A 20,991-nucleotide genomic window follows, 5' to 3' on the forward strand; every position below is an offset into this window, starting at 1 on the left:
TTCAGAGTCTGTGAAGCACGAAAGTTTCTAACGTTCGCAAAAATGCGATGGGAGAGTAGAAAAAGTATTGTTTAGAAATGGGCCACGTTTATCGACAGGCAGTATGGAAAACAGCGAAACGTTTCGGGTTGGTATGCGACCACACGTGTATCAACATCGTGGACCCCTCCCTCTTCCTAAAAACTATCGCTACTTGAAGATGATCTTCCTGAGTAAAAGCCGCGTGCTAACCGAGCGTGGGCACAGACAGCATCATGAGCTTGGTGAGTACGAAACCACTCATTCACTGTACCTCTTCACCGACAAGTTTCTCTTTCTTTTTCACTATCGCCTCTCTGTATATATCCGTATACGTTTCCTTCACGTTGCCCTCGTTGCACCTGTCTTTTCAACGGTGACCATTCCTCCATTCGTGTACGTCGTGTGACAGTGAAAATCAGCCTAACGACAAAAGTGAAAAGTGCTTTCAGTGAGGAAAGAACAATATACAGATACTCGTCGGTTGTGTACCTGAAAAGGAAATTTATAGAAAAGGAAATTTGTTCGTTCAAACGAGTTTATTGGTAGGGTTAGTTTCGTTTGACGTAGGTTGCACGTGCTGGATCAGGATGGTGGAAGTAAGTTTGCAAATTTGGGGATTTGGGATTTTTGTGAATTTTTGAAATTTTGGGGATTTTAAGAATTTTAGGATTTGGGATTTTGGGTTTGAAAATTTGGGGGTTGGGAATTTGGGGACTTTAGGGAATTTTAGGATTTTATAGTTTGAAGATTTGGGAAATTGGGAAATTGAGAATTTGGGGATTTAAGAAAATGGGAAATTGAGAATTTGGGGATTTAGAAATTTGGGAAATTGAGAAATTGGTGATTTAGGAAATTGGGAAATTGAGAATTTGGGGATTTAAGAAAATGGGAGATTGAAAATCTGAGGATTTAGGAAATTTGGGAAATTGAGAATTTGGTGATTTAAGAAATTGGGAAATTGAGAATTTGGGGATTTAGAAATTTGGGAAATTGAGAAATTGGTGATTTAGGAAATTGGGAAATTGAGAATTTGGGGATTTAGAAATTTGGGAAATTGAGAAATTGGTGATTTAGGAAATTGGGAGATTGAGAATCTAGGGATTTAGGAAAATGGGAGATTGAGAATCTGGGGATTTATGAAGTTAGGAGATTGAGAATCTGGGGATTTGGGAATTTGGAAATTTGGAAAATTGAGAATCTGGGGATTTGGGAATTTGGAAATTTGGAAAATTGAGCATCTGGAGATTTAGGAATTTGGGAAATTGAGAATCTAGGGATTTGGGAATTTGGGAAATTGAAAATTTGGTGATTTAGGAAATTAGGAGATTGAGAATCTAGGGATTTAGAAAATTGGAAGATTGAGAATCTGGGGATTTGGGAATTTGGGAATTTGAGAATTTGGTGATTTAAGAATTTAGAAAATTGAGAATCTGGGGATTTGGGAATTTGGGAGATTGAGAATCTGGGGATTTAGGAATTTGGGAGATTGAGAATCTAGGGACTTGGGAATTTGGAAAATTGAGAATCTAGGGATATAGGAATCTGTGAATCTGGGAATTTGGAAATTTGGAAATTTAGAAATTTAGAAATTTAGAAATTTAGAAATTTGAAAATTTGGAAATTTAAAATGTTAAAAACCTAGAACCTTGAAAATTTAGGAATTTGATATTTGAAATTTGAAAATTATAGTTACATGTACATTTCAAAATTAAAAAATTTGAAAACATGAAAATTAGTAATTTTCTAACTACAAAAACTAGTAAATATCACTAGAAAATTTTCAAATCTAAAAACTCAAGAATTTGAAGACTTCCCAAAACCCAAAAACTTGAGAATTCCAAAATCTACCCAACTAAAAACTCTGCTCTACTACTTTCAAAATATAGAACTGAATATCAAAAATTGAATATATAAAAAAAAGTTTAAAACTAGTGAATTCGAGAGTAAAAGTCAGCGATAGCTAATCTTCTAAATCCTGTTGCCGAGTAACGTACTTATAAATCCAACGGACGTGTCGGCAATCGAAAGTTAGTTGTGCCGTGCGACTCAATGCTGGAAAAATTCAGATTTCTACCCAGAAGAAGTTCCCGATGAGCATTCTGTGCAAGGCGACTTTCTTCTCCCGTGTTTGTGCGGCCCGCAATTCAAGTGTTCACAGCTCTACAAACGCATTCTGTATTTCCTCTTTGACGTCATTCTTATTTACCAAATTAAACTCTTGCTGAATTCCTTTTTTTTAATCACTGCATTCTTTATTAATTTTTATAAAAAAAAAAAGAATTATTGCGATGCATTGACACATTTTTTATTTATTGCAGTTTATACTCAATTTTAGATAAAAAAAAATAAATATTGTGAAACGTTGATGTATTTTTTATTTACTGCAGTCTATATTCAATTTTAGGTAAAAAAAAAATATTGTGAAACGTTGATGTATTTTTTATTTACTGCAGTCTATATTCTATTTTAGATAAAAAAAAAATATTGTGAAACGTTGATGTATTTTTTATTTACTGCAGTCTATATTCAATTTTAGATAAAAAAAATAAATATTGTAAAATATTGACACATGTATTGAAACATTGTTTAAAATTTTTAGATGCAAACTTAACTCTTTGGCAGATACTCTTTTTTTTTTGAATAAGTTTTAGTTTAATCTTAAAATATTTTACCCAATTTTATTACTAAATTGAAATACTATTTAAACAAATTTTTTTTACATTCATTTTGTTTTTCTTGTCTCAATTTCATTGTACATAAACCATAATGGATATTAGTAAAAATTATCTTGTTTATATACCACACCCCGTATCTACAATTTTATCAAACCTAACCTAACAACCACACCCGTAGTTAAATAACTAATTGTAAAACTCAAAAGAACGAAAAAAATATTTCCAACAACTTGACGTTATAATTGCATAGAATTCTTACATCGTTTAAATTTTATTGCGACGAACAAGATTCGTTCCTTTATCATTAAAAACTTTCTTTCGGCCATCATACCACTTTCCTCTCGAGTCTTTTACCAGGTTGTTCACGTAGCCACGGAAATTCATTTCGTTTTAACGATCCATTTGTTAAACGAACTTCTCTGTATCTTGTCTATCTTGTAGAGAAGATCGTTAACGGAGCGAATTAATTTTTTCATCAACCCATTTGTTATGTGGTGCACGAATGTGACGGACGGAGGCAATTAATTGCGATGAAAATTAGATTTGGACGAAACGGGTGATATGAAATGGTGATGGGTATCAGTGTGGATCGTGTGCACTGTCATCTTTTCTATTACTGTTGAGATTTTATAGTTTTTAGTTGAATTTCATTTGGGTGGTTGCGGATTTACATTTTTAGAAATTTGAGGTGTTTGGGAAGTTTTTGAATTTTTAGGAATTTAGGGAAGTTTGGAAATTTTGAATTTCGGGACTTTTGGGGAATATGGGGAATTTTTTAATTTGGGGACATTTGGAGTATTTAGGGAATTTAAGGAATTTTTGGAGTTTGAGAAATTTGGGGAATTTTTGGGCATTTGGAGAATTTAGGGAATTTTTGGGCTTTGGGAAATTTGGGGAATTTTTTAATATTGGGACATTTAGGGAATTTGGGGAATTTAGAGAATTTTTGGAGTTTGAGAAATTTGGAGAATTTTGGGGCATTTGGAGAATTTAGGGAATTTTTTAATTTTTGGAGAATTGGAGGAATTTAGGGAATTTTTGGATTTTGAGAAATTTGGAGAACTTTTGGATTTTGGGAAATTTGGGGAATTTAGAGAATTTTGGATTTTGTGCGAAATTTAGGAAATTTTTGAATTTTGGGACATACGGGGAATTTTTGGAATTTTGAAAAACTTGGGGAATTATGAGAATTTTGGGAAATTTAGGGAATTTTGGGACATTGAGGGGAATTGAGGGAATTTTTAGAAAATTGGGGAATTTAGGGCCTTTGAAGAGTTTAAGGAATTTTTGGATTTTGGGAAATTTGAGGAATATTGGAATTTTGGGACATTTGAAAATTTAGGGAATTTAAGAGTTGGAATTTTAGAAATTTTAGGAACTGAAAACTTAGTGACTGAGGAATCAGGAAATCTTGAAATTTAGTAATTCAACTTGAGAATTTGGAAATTTGAATTAAAGAATTTGAGGGAAATTTAACATTTGAGAGTTTAGAAATGAAAAAATTAGAAATTTTAGAATATACAGATTTAAAATTTGCAGCTATTTAAAGATTTTGAAATTTAGAAATTAAAGGACATGATAAACTTCTTTTAGTCCTTTATTAGGAGTACAAAAATTTCAAATTTGCAATTTCTTAAATAAAATAATTACTCATAAATTCCCTCTTACTGTCCCACTTGCATCCCACACCCTACAACAATAATTACACCACAGACTTAAAACACAGAATTCACTGCAATCCTCCATTTCTGACCAGCATCTCCAAATGCAACGATCCGGCAGCTTTCTCAGAGTTAATGAACCGAGACGATACGGATACTTCTTAATCCCTGCGTATAATTTACACAAGCACGGAAACTTAATACGTTGCGGTCGCTGTGGTTTTTCCTTCTATCATTTAACTCCATTTATCATTTTCACGATTCTCTTAAAATCGTCTCATTTCTCTTGACCTTGCAATTGTAAGGCTGCAATTAAAACAAAACATGCAATTGTTAAACAAATCATTTCTATATAAAGAACATTCTATATACAGAATATTTAGATTTCTATATAAAGAACATTCTATATATAGAATATTCAGATTTCTATATAAAGAACATTCTATACATGTAAAGAATATTTGGATTTCTATGTAAAGAACATTCTATATAAAGAATATTTAGATTTCTATATAAAGAATATTCTACACACAGAATATTCAGATTTCTATATAAAGAACGAAAGTCTAATCCTCTAATTAAGTTCTTTCCTGTTGTCATAAAATTCCGAGAGCAGTTCTACTCTCGATCTCCACAATAATCCTTCAGTTGCAATTTTCAAATCAGCTTCAAACAATTTGCGAAGCAATTACCGTGCATTTCACGCGTTAACACACTTTTATCGACAAATGAACTGGGAACATTTCATTCTTGTTCTACTGATGTTATCGTCGACAAAGATGGACGACATCCTGAAAACTGAGACGTCAAATAGGCTAGACAGTTTCTAATACAATGTGGTTAATGTCAGGGTAACCACATTCTAGGAGAAAGTAATTATTAAACGATTTATGACGAGGTCGATTTGGGTGTGGATATTCTATGGTTCGTCGAACTTTAAGCAGGTGGCATCTTTTCGATCCTTCGAGAAGAAAGTTTTTTCTCCGATGACGCCGTGACCCAATCTGAAAGCCGCCATTGATTAAACGTATGCTCGGCGTTTCGTTACGAAATCGCGATGAAAATCAGTATAGAAACTATGTTCTTTATAATTCTGACTGTTAACTATTTAATAGGAATGCTGTCAATGATTTTATTTAAAGATAGTAATTTTGTAATTTAATAATTTTGTGAAACAATAATTTTGTGAAGATCTTTGTGAAACTTGAAGTCAATATTTGGACTAATCAGAAAATTTGTAAATAGGTAAACTTCACAATATAAAAATTTTCAAAATATAATTTTAGTGAATACTAAAATCAGTGAATATCATAAGAGAGCATCGCTTTGAGAACAATATAATTCATTGCCAAATTTTTTGTAGCCGAATCACTAAATCCCAGCTCATTAATTTCCCACCTTCCAAATCCCCAGATCCTCAAGTTTCTAAAATCTCCAAATTCTAAAATCTCTGAACCCTCCAAACTCTCAAATCGATAAACTCCCAATAAAATTCCCAAATTCTCAAATCCCTAAATTCCCAAAATAAATTTCCCTCTGTTTCCAAACTCTCAAATCCCTGAACTCCCAAATTCCCCAAATTATCAAATCCCTAAATTCCCAAAATAAGTTTCCCTCTCTCCCCAAACTCTTAAATCCCTGAACTCCCAAAATCCCCAAATTCTCAAATCCCTAAATTCCCAAACTCTCAAATCTCTAAATTCCCAAATTCTCAAATCCCTAAATTCCCAAAATAAGTTTCCCTCTCTCCCCAAACTCTGAAATCCCTGAACTCTCAAAACCCCCAAATTCTCAAATCCCTAAACTCCCAAACCCCCAAATTCTCAAATCCCTAAATTCCCAAAGTTTCAAATCTCTAAATTCCCAAATTCTCAAATCCCCAAATTCCCAAAATAAATTTCCCTCTCTCCCCAAACTCTCAAATCCCTGAACTCCCAAAATCCCCAAATTCTCAAATCCCTAAATTCCCAAAATAAATTTCCTCTCTCCCCAAATTCTCAAATCCGTAAACTCCCAAAACCCCCAAATTCTCAAATCCCTAAATTCCCAAAATAAGTTTCCCTCTCTCCCCAAACTCTCCAATCCCTGAACTCCCAAAACCCCCAAATCCTTAAATCCCTAAATTCCCAAATTCTCAAATCTCTAAATTCCCAAATTTTCAAATCCCTAAATTCCCAAAATAAACTTACTCTCCTTCTAAACTCCCAAATCCCTAAACTCCCCAAATCCCTAACTAAAATTTTAGTGAATACTAAAAACAGTGAATATCATAACAGAGTATTGGAATAATACCTACATGAAAGTACAACTTGACCCGAGATCAAGATAAGAAGATGAATTCTTTGATCTCGAACCTAACCTAACCGCCCGATTTCAAATCTTATATCACATCCTTGAACTCTTTCTCACGAGCGATTTCTTTCGATCGCTTTCCATTGAGCCTTCATCGGGGCAAATCGATCACGAAGGCTCGTCCAGTTATATGGCTCATCCCGCAAATTGTTCCGAACGAGGACGTTCCTTCAACGTTCATTACAAAGCTGTCATCTTCGACTTTCACTCGTCGCCCGCGATGCGTTTCGTCGCGTACCGCTGTACATTGCAAGTTAATTGCGCTTCCCTCGATTCGTTGCATCTTCTTTGCCGGACCTATGCATTATTCAACGCCAAGGACTCGGTTGTATAATCGGCGCGTACTTGGCGACACTGAAAACGCGCTTTCACGTGCCAGGATTTCCGCGTTTCTGCTTGGACCTGTTCAAAATGCGAGTCGTTCTTTCTTCCGAACGTTTTGATGTAATGCACGCTTTTCTTGGCTAGTGATGTGTTGGAAAATGTCGCGTTCGTTATTTTCTCTGGATCTTGAGGGAACCGGTGATAGTTCTTGGGGTTTAATTAGAAGTTTTGAAGGATGATTTGGAGTTTTGTAAATTTGAGACTATTGGGTTTGTAAATTTGGAAATTGCTTAATTGAGTATTCAGGAATTTTAATTACTATTAAACTTAGATCACAACATCTCCAGATTGCTAAATCCCTAAATCTCTAGATCTCTGGATCCTTAAATCCCCAGGTTCCTAAATCCTTAGATCCAGAGACCCTTGCATTCATAAATGCATAAAGCCAAAAATCTTTAGATCCACAATGTCCCTAGACCTAAAAAATTCCCAGATCTATAAATTCCTTAATATGTTACTCCCTAGATCCATAAATGCCTGATCATAAATCCTTTGAACCAAAAATACCTAGGTTCCAAATACCCTTACATTCAAAATACCCCAAATCTCAAATACACCTACATCCAAATTATCCCTAGATCCCCTAAAAATCCCTAGATTCCAAATACCCCAACATCCAAATTATCTCTAGATCCCCCAAAAATCCCTAGATCCCAAATACCCCATACATCAAAAATATCCATAGATCCTCCATAAAATCCCTTGATCCTAAATACCCCTACATCCAAGATATCCCTAGATCCCCCAAAAATCCCTAGATCCCAAATACCCCAACGTCCAAACTATCTCTAGATCCCCCAAAAATCCCCAGATCCCAAATACCCCATACATCAAAAATATCCATAGATCCTCCATAAAATCCCTTGATCCTAAATACCCCTACATCCAAGATATCCCTAGATCCCTAAAAAATCCCTAGATCCCAAATACCCCAACATCCAAAATATCCCTAGATCCCCCAAAAATCCTCAGATCTAACAAATTTCCTAGATCCCCAAATGGATTTCTAAATTTCCAAATTCCGTACTCGAAATGCTTCTAAATTATAATTCACTCACAAATGTTTAATCAACGCAGAGTGTTGTTTTTCTAATAATCTGTCACGAACGAGGTTGAGGACGCCACGTCGAAGAGCCAAGTTGCATTCATCTCAAGTTGTATCATCTCAACTCGAATCATCGAAGCTTTTTACGCTGATCGTGGCAAGTTCACGAACGTGCACATCCTCGACATACTACCGAGTGAAAGTACATATGTACAATATTAACGGCGTAGTCTGTTCAGTCCGTCTTCTTCTCAACATCTTTCTATCGCTTCTCCGGATCTCTTTCTATCGTTCGAGAACCACATGGTCTCTCATGGTATTTCGCTTTCAGTCGCACTCTAATTGAGGTTAAAGTCTGATGAGAAATAAATTCGAGACAAAGTTTTGGAACCTCTGGGAAGTTAATACGCTTTGGACCTTGTTTATTTTATTTTGTTTTGGTTGGGAGAGACAAGTAAATGTTTGGTTAAAAAATTGTGCAAAATGCAATATCGTAAGGGATTGGTAACACTGTGGTGGTAATGTGTGATGGTAGCGAGGGTCAGTAGGTGATTGGACTTTTGTGTTTCTTATTTTATCTGTACTAGGTCTGATGTTGTGTAGAAATCTTTCATAAAAGGAATGCTTAAGGTGGTTTCACTGTTATTCGATATGGTGGACAATTTCTACTGATAATTAATACTTTGATTTGTATGTTTCTTATTTGTGGGTGACATTTCAAGAAAGTTGATTATTTATTTTATTGGGGATCTTGTTTATTTCGTTAGAAGTATTAAATATTTATAGTTATTGATATGTGTGGATTTAAATATAAATTTGTATGTCATATGTATATGTGTATATGTGTAAGTACGTATGTAGATATGTATGAATATGTTATACATATTTATTACATTAATTTATGAATGAATTGTTGAGATATTAAATTGAGTTTTTATAATATTTATTTGAAGCCAACATAGAGAAAAATTGTTCTTAATAATCTCATTGAATTAATTATTAGACGTATACATATATATGCATATGTTACATATATTTATTAGTTTAAATTCTGAATAAATCTTTGCAATACAAAACTGAATTTTTTAAGTTTTAATTGAAGTTAAAATAGAAGAAAATTATTATTAATAATTTCATTGAATTAATTATTATACGTACAGCTATAGAATGAACATATTATATTATGCATATATAAGTGTATATATGAATATGTTACACATATGTTACATATACATATATGTACATATATGTATTAATATAAATATGTATGAATCTGAATAAACATGTAAATGGATATGCATAAGTATGCACATGTGAAAACGCCAGATAAGATTTATTGAAAATAGAAATGCTGATTAATCCATTCGTAAATTGCAACGTAAAGCAAAAAGGCCTCCTCGCAACACGAAATATCGCATGGAATTTATTGTATATTACCGTAATTGGAGCTTGACTGGTTCACTCTGATTACCATTGCATGAGGCTACCACTGATCTGTTGCTGGTTAATTAACACCTTCGATATCTTGCATCGCGTCTCGTTAGAAAATTGATATTATCGATCAGTATTAGAAAAAGTAAAATTGCTTCGGAGAGAAATTATGCTTCATATTTATTAAAGCAAAGACTATGTGATCTAAGTACTTACTTTGTTAGACATAAAATGAAATCGCAAGAAAATTGAGATTTGAAGATTTTTGGATTTTTTGGGATTTGTGGGATTTTTGGAATTTCTGGAATTTTTTAGAATGTTGGGATTTAGGGACTTTTGGGGATTTTTGTAAAGTTTGGGGTTTTTTTAGATTTTTTTTATTTTGGGGATTTTTAGGGATTTAGGGATTCTTGGGAATTCGGGGATTTTTTAGATTTTGGGGACTCTTGGGATTTTTAAGATTTTTAGGATTTTGGGGACTTTTGGGATTTTTAAGATTTTTAGGATTTTGGGGATTGTTGGGAATTTTAGGATGTAAGGGTTTTTTTTTAAGATTTTAGGTATTTTTAGGAATTTTTGTATTTTGAAATTTTTGGGGATTTTGAGGATTTTCTGGATTTTTGACACTTTTGGGATTCTTAAGATTTTCAGAATTTTAGGGATTCTGGAATGTAGGGATTTTGGAAATTAAATGATCTACTGACACACTGCATTAATAAATTATATCATAATTTTATCTTGCATATTGCATCTTGTTATATTGCCCTTACATTTTTCAAATCAGAACATAATCTCATAACCAATAAGAACATAATCTTCCCTAAAATAAATAAAACCTGATAGCTATTAATTTATCAGAACAAATTAACTTATATTTGCTAACTTATGTACCACATCGTTTGACGTTACAAATCATTTTACAACAAAATCTCAATCTCAGCATCGCTCGTTAGCAACAAATCAGAGATTAAAATCTCGCGGTATTGTGTGACGCAAGGAATCGTGTGACGAATTTTTACGCGGGCTGATCTTTTCAGATGATCCATAGTATCACGAATATCAGATTACGGAAGCGTATTATTTCATCGTTTTACTCAACCTCATCTTTCGATTGTCTTCGTATCTATGACACGCATCTGCGATCAAGATAACTGTGAAACTATTTCATTAAGGATTGCATTGTCATACTTTCATAGCTCGTTTATCGTTTCGATACTTTGTTTGATCCTTTCGCACCTCTTTTTCTTTATTAATTATTGGTATCGTTGATCGTTTGCTTCGTAACAATTATTTTCTAACTTCGCTCAGGCGAAGTCAAGTGAAGACTTTACTCAGGTTGGAAAATGGCGGGAAAATGGTAGAAAGTATCAATGAAGATGATACACAAGTTCTGGAATTATATATACTTTTTTGAGCTTAAGTTTTTGCAAAATTACTTCTGATAAGGATGAAAGAATTATTTGTTTATAATAACTTTTTGCTACTTCTTCTGTTGATGTTTACATAACCTCAATTTACAATTGCTTATCTTTAATGGAAGCCTCAGATAATTATTTTTATTGTTTTATTAAATTATACAGTATGTTCTCTTATTTAAACTTGTGGGTTATACTGGGATTTTTCTTATAAGAAATAAATAAATATTTTAAAGTATTCTATATACAAATACTGACAGTAGTATGTTCACATATTGTTAATTATTAAAATACTGTAGTACTGACAGTATACATATTAATGTTAAAATACTACCATAACGACAATATATGTATTAGTTCTTAAATAATTTTTATATATTATAATATCACAATATGACAATATATAAATTGTTAAAATACTAGAGCACTGATAATATACATATTGATTGTTAAAATGCTATAATACAATATATTGATATTAATTTTAGAACATCACAATACTACAATATTGATAACTTTTATATATTAAAATATCACAATATGGCTATATGTAAATCCGACAATATACAAATTGTTAAAATACTATCATACTGACAATATATTTGTACATGTTAATCCTTAAAACATTGAATATTAATTCTTGAAATACTGACAATATTATTAATCATAAAAGTACTGAAACATTGACAATATTATTAATTGTGAAAAAGTAACCTAACCTAACACTTACAAAACACATAAATATTCTAACCTTCCTATAACCTTAACACTTACAACAAATATTAATAATCCAATCTTTCCATAACCCTAACACTTACAAAACATATTAATTATCCAACTTTCCTAACACAGACAATAATCCTAACATAAACATAGACAATATTATTAATCGTAAAAAAAGTAACCTAACCTAACACTTACAAAGCACATAAATATTTTAACCTTCCTATAACCTTAACACTTACAACAAATATTAATAATCCAATCTTCCCATAACCCTAACACTTACAAAACATATTAATTATCCAACTTTCCTAACATAGACAATAATCCTAACATAAACATAGACAATATTATTAATCGTAAAAAAAGTAACCTAATCTAACACTTACAAAACACATAAATATTCTAACCTTACAACCTCAACACTTACAACAAATATTAATAGTCCATAACCCTAACTTTCTTCCCATAACTTCCCATAACCCTAACACTTACAATACACATTAAATATCCAACCTTCCACAATCCTAAAGTCCTAAAAAAAAATTGCACGAGAAAACCGCGAAAAGTCATCCCAAGAACACTATACAGTCACAGGAAGTTTCATACTCATCTTTCGTAACAAACAAGAGATCACAGCAAAAGGCCGCCTAAAAATTGAGCATCCTTATCAGCATATGAGGTCGTGCGAAACGATTTCTTTCTCACGTGCTGGCATAATTTGTCAAGTAAAAAAACACGGAGAGAATGAACGGTGTCAAATGATCAGTCAGTGAGTTTTCGAAAGTGAAACCCACGCTGAAAGCCACATGGACCAACCCGTTTGTTCATAACACAATTTCGTTCCGTTTCGTCTTCTCGAAATATTAATGAGAAGTCTGTGGACCAATGAAAATACCGATGATGATTTAGAAACTTTCTAAAGATGTTTACGCTGTTGAGTTATAGGCGTGTCTTGGCTCTCTGCTAATACGGAAGTCGTTGCCGGTGTGTCGTTGCCTGCAAACGAATTTGACACTTATGTAATCACGTGTCTAAGTTGATGTTTATGTCTAGGAAACGTGGTTTATTGCAAGTTTGAAAGTTAGGTTAGGATTGGTAGGGTCGAGTTTGTGGAGGTTTTGTGCTTTTGGATGTTGGGAAGGTGAAAGTTTGGGTTTTGGGATTTGGGGTTTTGGGAATTTAGGGATTTGAGAATTTTGGGGGATTTTGAGAGTTTCGGGATTTGAGAGTTTGGGGAGTTTAGGGATTTTAGAGACTTGAGGATTTGGGGATTTGGAGATGTGAAGATTTTAGGATGTAGATATTTGGAAACGTAGGGATCGGGGGATGTCGGGATTTGGGGACGTCAGAATTTGGGGACGTAGGAATTTGGGGGTGTGAGAATTTGGGTTATATAGAGATTTGGGGACGTGGGAATTTTGGGACGTGAGAATTTGGGGATGTAGGAATTTGGGGACGTAGAAATTTGGAAGTTTGAGAATTTGGGTTATATAGAGATTTGGGGACGTGGAATTTGGGGATTTGAGAATTTTGGGACGTAGGAATTTGGAGGTGTGAGAATTTGGGTTATATAAAGATTTGGGAACGTGGGAATTTGGGGATGTGAGAATTTGGGGATGTAGGAATTTGGGGACGTAGGAATTTGGGGATGTGAGAATTTGGGTTATATAGAGATTTGGGAACGTGGGAATTTGGGGATGTGAGAATTTGGGGATGTAGGAATTTGGGGACGTAGGAATTTGGGGATGTGAGTATTTGGGTAATGTAGGAATTTGGTAATGTGAGAATTTGGGAATGTAGGAATTTGGGGAGCTAGAAATTTATAAAAATGGAAATTTGTAGATGTAGATTTGGGTATTTATGAATTGTTAACGTAGTAATTTGCAAACCTAAGGATTTCGACATTTTGAAATTTGGGAAATTGACAAATATGGAAATTCTTGATATCAAGTTTAATATCTACTAATTTGTAAAACTAGAAAGTAAATGTGAGAATTTATAGATCTTGGGATTTGATTACTAATTAAGTGACTTGGGGCCTAAATTTTCCTAACCTAAAATTTGAACACCTTCAAATGTAATAACGCAGAAATTTGAAAATATATATAGCCATTACTACCTCCAAATTTTCATAAAAATAGAGTGGAACACTTCTATATACTAGATATTTATATTTTCTCTAGGGAATCTAGATTTGTGTCTGATTGTACCTCTGACATTTGCAAAGAAAGTCTCTACTGAAAGAGCAGGCCGACTGTGTAACAGTGACACTTATGAATGCCTGGACGTGAGCAGAAACGTAATGTTTGCTTTGTTTGAACAATGAAAGGGCGGTGCATGTAAAATTGAATAACAATGAGAATTCATATAATAGTGCGTGTATTGCTTTGAGAACAATATAATTCATTGCCAAATTTTCTGTGACACTCAAATCGCTAATTCCCAGCTCATTAATTTCCCACCTTCCGAGTTCCCAAGTCCTCAAGTTTCTAAAATCTGTAAATTCTAAAATCTCTAAATTCCACAAACTTTCAAATCCCTATACTCCCAAAACCCCCAAATTCTCAAATTTCTAAATTCCCAAAATAAGTTTCCTCTTTTCCTAAACTCTCAAATCTCTAAACTCCCCAAACCCCCAAATTCTCAAATCCCTAAATTCCCAAATTCTCAAATCCCTAAATTACCAAATTTTCAAATCCCTAAATTCCCAAATTCTCAAATCCCTAAATTCCCAAACTCTCAAATCCCTAAACTCCCCAAACCCCCAAATTCTCAAGTCCTTAAATTCCCAAATTTTCAAGTCCCTAAACTTCCAAATTTTCAAATCCCTAAATTCCCAAAGTAAGTTTCCCTCTCTCCCCAAACTCTCAAATCCCTAAACTCCCAAAACCCCCAAATTCTCAAATCCTTAAATTCCCAAAATAAGTTTCTTCTTTTCCCAAACTCTCAAATCCATAAACTCCCAAACCCCCAAATTCTCAAGTCCCTAAATTCCCAAAATAAATTTCCATATCTTCAAATTCCCAACATTCAAACTCTGTCCACATCCTCAAATATTCATCACTTCCCCACAAAAAAACCCTAAAATTCATCCCTCAAAAAAAAGATCCTCCTCTCCAATTAATATTTTACCAAACAACCAGACTTGTTGTCGGTTGTACCTCGTTCAAAATACCAGAGAAATTTTCTATCGACAACTATTCTATTACCGCCATTTAACTCGTTAAGTACGACGCCATTTTCTCCTGACTCGAACACCGCTGGCCCGTCTCGGAACAAATGAAAATCACTCTTCCTTTTCTTTAACAACCGGTGTGAAAGTTCGTCAAATAATTTCTAAATTCACTGCCTCCTATGATTGCCACCTGTAACAACGCAAATTAATATTTGCTCAAAGAGTAAAAATAATCTCGGAAAATTAATTTAATTGTACGCATTTTCGGAGTATACCATGTCCCACTTTATGGCGTGCATATCTCGTGTGCATCAAGGAAAATGTTCCATAGTCACGACAGATTCGTTTGTTCTCACTGACCTCGAACAACGGTAACAGATTTTAGCACGATAGCAATTACCAGTCACGAAGATGTCGCGTAACTTGGAGCTGCAGCTCTTTCACGGACTTGTTCCGTTGACAATGAGGGGGGCAACTTGCAATTATGGGAACGTGTGTTCTGGTGCTGCGAGTTGAGGACTCAATGTAAAAGAAGCTCTATACTCAGTATTAATAAAATTATTATATTGTTAAATTTTATAAAATATGTATATTCAAATTTTTACATTCTTAAATTTTTTAATTTTCACAATCTTGAATTTGCAAATTTTCTAGCTTCCACATTTTTCAATTTTTCAATTTTCTAGCTTCCATATTCTTCAGTTTCTAAATTTTCTAGCTTCCACATTCTTCAGTTTCTAAATTTTCTAGCTTCCATAATCTTCAGTTTCTAAATTTTCTAGCTTCCACATTCTTCAGTTTCTAAATTTTCTAGCTTCCATAATCTTCAGTTTCTAAATTTTCTAGCTTCCATAATCTTCAGTTTCTAAATTTTCTAGCTTCCACATTCTTCAGTTTCTAAATTTTCTAGCTTCCACATTCTTCAGTTTCTAAATTTTCTAGCTTCCACATTCTTCAGTTTCTAAATTTTCTAGCTTCCATAATCTTCAGTTTCTAAATTTTCTAGCTTCCATAATCTTCAGTTTCTAAATTTTCTAGCTTCCACATTCTTCAGTTTCTAAATTTTCTAGCTTCCACATTCTTCAGTTTCTAAATTTTCTAGCTTCCACATTCTTCAGTTGCTAAATTTTATAGCTTCCACATTCTTCAATTTTTAAATTTTCTAGCTTCCACATTCTTTAATTGCCAAATTTTCTAGCTTCGACATTCTTCAGTTCCTAAATTTTCTAGCTTCCACAATCTCCAGTTTCTAAATTTTCTAGTTTCCATATTTTTCAGTTGCTAAATTTTATAGCTTCCACATTCTTCAATTTTTAAATTTTCTAGCTTCCACATTCTTTAATTGCTAAATTTTCTAGCTTCGACATTCTTCAGTTTCTAAATTTTCTAGCTTTCACATTCTTCAATTTCTAAATTTTCTAGCTTTTACATTCTTTAATTGCTAAATTTTCCACAATGCTGAATTTTTTAAATTTCAAATTCCAAATCCTGAAATTTCTAAATTTTTCTTAAAGTCTTCGTTTATTGAATTCAGTCGATATTGAATTATATCTGAGGACAATAACGTTGGCAATTATTTTACGTAAACAATATTAAGATTTCTCCGCAACGCCCTCACAAAATGGCGCCCGGGGCTGTGGCCGACGCTTCACGGCGTGAAACCGCGAGGCCTCGTTGCGGGCGATTTTACGATTAATTTCACCGTGCAGGATGAAAGTTCGTGACTCGAGGTGAGCTTCTAGAAACGTGTGAACCTCGCCTCCGCGTTCTAGACGTGACTCGATAAAATCGTCAACTTTTCTCGAGAGAACATGAATTTGTATCATGTTCCATTCTCAGTTTGGTCAAGAAGTCTACCTCCATTTTATGTTTACTGGCGTCTCGAAAATTCTTCAATTTTATGGACCGAGTTTTACTTAATTCGACAACTTTCACTGTGGATGATTTATGAGGGTTCCTCTTGAAAATCTTTCAGACACGTGTACATCGTTCATGAAATTGTGAACAGAATTCGCAAAGAACGAATCAGAAAATGATGTCCAAAATACCAGACATTCAAAATCATTATGGAATATTCAAAACATATTATGGAACGAAAGTTTCATTCAAATTTTGGAAAGAGAAATTGATAGTTGCGAAACTATGGCTTTAACCGTGCTCTCCAATCAATTAGTAAAAGCCAGAAACCGGTATAATAAATTTACGCTTCGATCACGATAGCCAACTTTCGGAATTTATTATCGATTAATGTAAATCATCCTGTGGAGAGGTCATCTGGAAAACGTAATTAATTAGCAAAGTGGTTTTAACTAAAATATTTGCATTTCGCAGGCAACAACATTAGTGCTTCTACTGGCAACAGCGTCGATCACCTTGACGAGGTCTCAGGAGACGGAGATCTCGGCTAAGGATGCGACACAGGCCCCCATAAAACTGGACAAGAATCTCCGACAGGCTCTGCTGAAGGCTCTGACCGACCTGGAAGCCGAATCTGCCGAGCAGCGCAGAGAGGACTCCATCATGCAGAGAGACACGTCGAACTTCGAGGGAGTAGCGAAGAAGAATCTGAACAACGATATCGGGGTGAAGAAGAGCTCGTACTCGTTCAAGAATTTCCCCGGGGACGAGGATGTACCTAGCGAGGACAAGCTGCAGAATTCCAGTTTCGACGAGGCGGTCCGTTACGTAACCCTGAAGACACCTGCGATGAACATCGAGAAGGCCTCGATGGATGACGCCAGAAGCTTTCACGTGCAGAATGTGATTCTGCCGGATAAGAGTTCCTCGTTTGGAGGCAAAGCCGAATCCAAATTGGACCAGCAAGGGTCGAAGAGTCCACAGGCTACCGGCAACACTTTCTCCGTGACCAAGGTGGAAAGTTTGACGTTGAAACCAGCTACGCAGATCGGGAGCCTGGCGAGAAGCGCTACGAACAGTATAGCGACGGCTAACGCGCTGGTTGCTCAAAAGCCTACTCAGTCTACAGCGAACGTGACCAGCTCTAGCGACAGTAAGGACAAGACCGAGGAGGTTAAGATTTTTCAGGCACCCTTGGTGGCCGCGTTCACCGTTCAGCAGGATGAGCAGGGTGTGCCGAAGAGCGTGGTGCCCATATTCAGGTCGCCTAACGATGGACAGGCGTTGACTCTTCAAGAACAGTTGGAGTTCAAGCAGCAGCTGCTGGAGAAGCAGTTGGCGGAGCTGCAGCAGCAACAAATTCAGCAAACGCAGTTCCTGGTGAGGCAACAGCATCTCTATGAGCAGCAGGTTAGACAGAAACAGCAGCAGTACTATTTACAGGAGCAAGCCAGGATCAAGCAGCTGGAGGAGCAAGCTAGAATCAAACAGCTGGAGGAGCAGGCTAAGTTCAAGAGACTAGAAGAGCAGAGGATTAAACAGTTGGAGGAGCAGCGTTTCAAGTTCGAAGATCAGAGACTACACCGGTTCCAGCAACGTCCGCAAAAGCTGTTCTTCCCAGAACAGAACAATAATTTCCTATCGTTCCAACAAGGCGTCGAACCTAACGTTCATCTTCAACCCAGTGTCGCTCTGGAAGTACCCTCCGCTGCTGCGCCTCCGCCCTTCCAACCAAATTTCCAAGAACAACTGCGTCTACCGTTCCAACCGCAGCTGCATACAGTGCAGCAACAACAACTGCAGCAACCGCAACAATTGCAGCCACAACAACTGCAGCAGCAAAGACTCCAGCAGAGCTTCGGCTCCTTCTCCGAGTTCCAGCCTCCGTCGACCAGATTCAATCGACAAGAAGCCTTCAACGCGGTAGGCAACTTCGGCTTCAACGTGGACAACAAGATCAATCCCAACAACCAACACAGAAGCAACTTCGGCTTCAACCCGCCTCAAAGAAGTCCCGCGAACTTCTACAACCCTTTCAATCAGTACAGGCAAAATAAACCTGCCACGCCAGCTAAACAGATACAACACTTGCTGTATCAATCGGGTATCGCCGGCGATTTGAATAACGTGCAGGGAATTGGCAACCAGGAGGACCTGAACATCGTCTCCAAAGTGCTGGCGTTGAACGTGGGCGCTGTGCCAAATAAGAATCTGCAGTATTCGAACCCTGGGACAACGTTCGGCAGAACATCTGCGTGAAGAAAAATGAAGTTAGATGGATCATGTAAATCAATGTAGGACGATATGAGTCAGGTGAAATCGAGCTCTCACTTTTCCCTCTTTCATCTTGATCATCGGTTTCGAATTTGAAGCTTGAAGGACTACAGTGGACATTCGGGAGGTTAGGTGTGGTTGTGCATAACTTGTAATCACAAATTTTGTTGTATCATTGAAGAAAGGTTTTTGTCCAGGTTTGCACAAGGTATTGTTTGCACAAGGTATCGCTGGAAAGCATAACAAGCTCTAATAGGGAAAATGATGATATAATGGTTCTCTCTCTTATGTTATCATTCGGCATCATTCACCATGGCTTTCTTATGCCGATCATATCGCGGGCAGTTTACTCGCCACTTATTACGATACGAGACAAAACACGCGATCAAATTTCTCGCAATTAGCGATTCAGTTATTAATAGCAAACACGCAATCGTGAAAGTCTAAAGACGTCGCTCGTAAATAGAAGATTCGGTCAATGGAATGCATTTGGTGTATTGTAGTCAGCGAACACGGTAATCCCGAGCAATTCCAAGTGAAATCGAACCGAAACGTTCGCATAACTATGCAACGATTCCATCGTGCGTGGGATCGTAACGGCTCCCGAAGAAAAACAACTTTCCACGTAGTCCTCGTAATAAGGAAGTCCTTAAAAGACCATAATGATATTAATTAACATCAGAACGTTTTTTAAAATAGAATCCTTCAAATTACGCAACCACGTTGCAATATACATACATAGAGTATATAGAGTATATACACAGAGTATCCCAAAAATACCCAATAAGGACAAATATGAACTGAAAATTATTTTCACTACTCGCTAAGTTTTTGGGACACCCTGTATACTCGCTATTTTTGCTGCCTATCAATTTCGCTTTCTTCTTTCACTCTTTTCATTCATTTCCCGTAATTATACCCTGCTAACAAGTTTCATCGTGAAACGTGCTCAATCGTAGAGAACCTAGGCCGTGAAACTTCAATCTTGGTAATGAATGATTGCATACTGCCATTTCACGGTATCTGTAAATCGTAACGATATTTATCGTAACTGTAACACTTTCAGGGAAGAGGATGACAGTCGATAATTTCAACATCCATGACATACACATGGTGTACCTAATGGTGGGCATTCTCTAATAAATCCAATCGCTTTGATATCAAAACCTGAAACTAAAGTATATACAGTATAAACGTATAATGTATGGTATTACATAATTAATATACATACCAAACATTAAGTTCATGAGTCGCTTTTCGTTGAAAATTAAAATGCAACTTAAGTAGCCCAGCAGTAGGTGTATCTCTAAGCGACAATTATTTATCTCTAGGTGTATGTATATATGTAGTATGTACATGTAGGACAAGCTAGCTACGGATGTGGCGCCACGAGTAGTTCAACTCTCCTTTGAGATCAGGGGTCTCGCAAAATCGTGCATCCGACGCTTGAAAATACTTCGTCGACTGTAAATAAACTTTCGCCAGGACGAAGGTTCACAATGCCATCGTGGAAGCACCGCACTTGCTGTGTGTGGTTTGTGTACGTGTGTGTCCTCAATTTCACGAGCGTTTGGCATAGATTCGTGATTTCTCTCCGTGGACGTATTGATGAATATCCTGCGGGGGTAGTCGTGAACCGATGTCGATTTCAAGCATTAATTATTCGCTAATTTGTTTATGTGATTCTGAAAAGTAAAAAACGAATGAGAAACGTGCGTCCGGAAGCGATTTGCGGGAAAGAAATGTGTACGGATTACGAGTGCGCACTTTCATCCTCGAATGTCTGTTGAAATTTAAATTTACGTTACATATTACTATAACATAAGACGTAGATTACTCTAGACGTAACCGACAAGTTTTGCTTGTAATTTATCTGACGCCAAACTGTACGAATCTTTGTATAAATGTTAATAAACTAATTCGTTTAAAAAATAATATGTCAAACCCGTTACTTCAATCTTGGAAAATTTTCGAA

General features: G+C 35.6%; 2 protein-coding genes across 6 annotated transcripts in view; both read left to right on the forward strand.

Moving 5' to 3' along the window:
• LOC105662701 (uncharacterized) lies at positions 1–20,951 on the forward strand. 4 transcript variants are annotated; one of them, XM_012287207.2, is made up of 3 exons: positions 1–263; positions 17,217–18,122; positions 18,186–20,951. In XM_012287207.2, the coding sequence occupies exons 1-3, from the start codon at positions 255–257 to the stop codon at positions 18,999–19,001; spliced, it is 1,731 nt and encodes a 576-aa protein (XP_012142597.2). In that variant the 5' UTR covers positions 1–254; the 3' UTR covers positions 19,002–20,951. The 4 variants fall into 4 exon arrangements, with proteins under 4 accessions (XP_012142597.2, XP_076395342.1, XP_012142596.2 ...); XM_076539227.1 differs by having other exon boundaries at positions 4–263; positions 17,217–20,951; XM_012287206.2 differs by lacking the exon at positions 1–263 and adding an exon at positions 282–617 and having other exon boundaries at positions 17,217–20,951.
• Positions 20,423–20,991, forward strand: part of LOC100875603 (coiled-coil domain-containing protein 12) — a 1,361-nt gene continuing 792 nt past the window's right edge. Inside the window, exon 1 of one of the 2 annotated variants that reach the window (XM_012287208.2) lies at positions 20,423–20,556. The gene's annotated coding sequence lies outside the window, so the exon portion shown is untranslated. Of the gene's footprint in view, positions 20,557–20,765; positions 20,903–20,991 lie in introns of those variants that run through there. The other variant, XM_003704106.3, reaches the window with a different exon arrangement.

This window comes from Megachile rotundata, chromosome 13 (genome assembly GCF_050947335.1).
Source record: "Megachile rotundata isolate GNS110a chromosome 13, iyMegRotu1, whole genome shotgun sequence".
NCBI classification, from domain to species: Eukaryota; Metazoa; Arthropoda; class Insecta; order Hymenoptera; family Megachilidae; genus Megachile; species Megachile rotundata.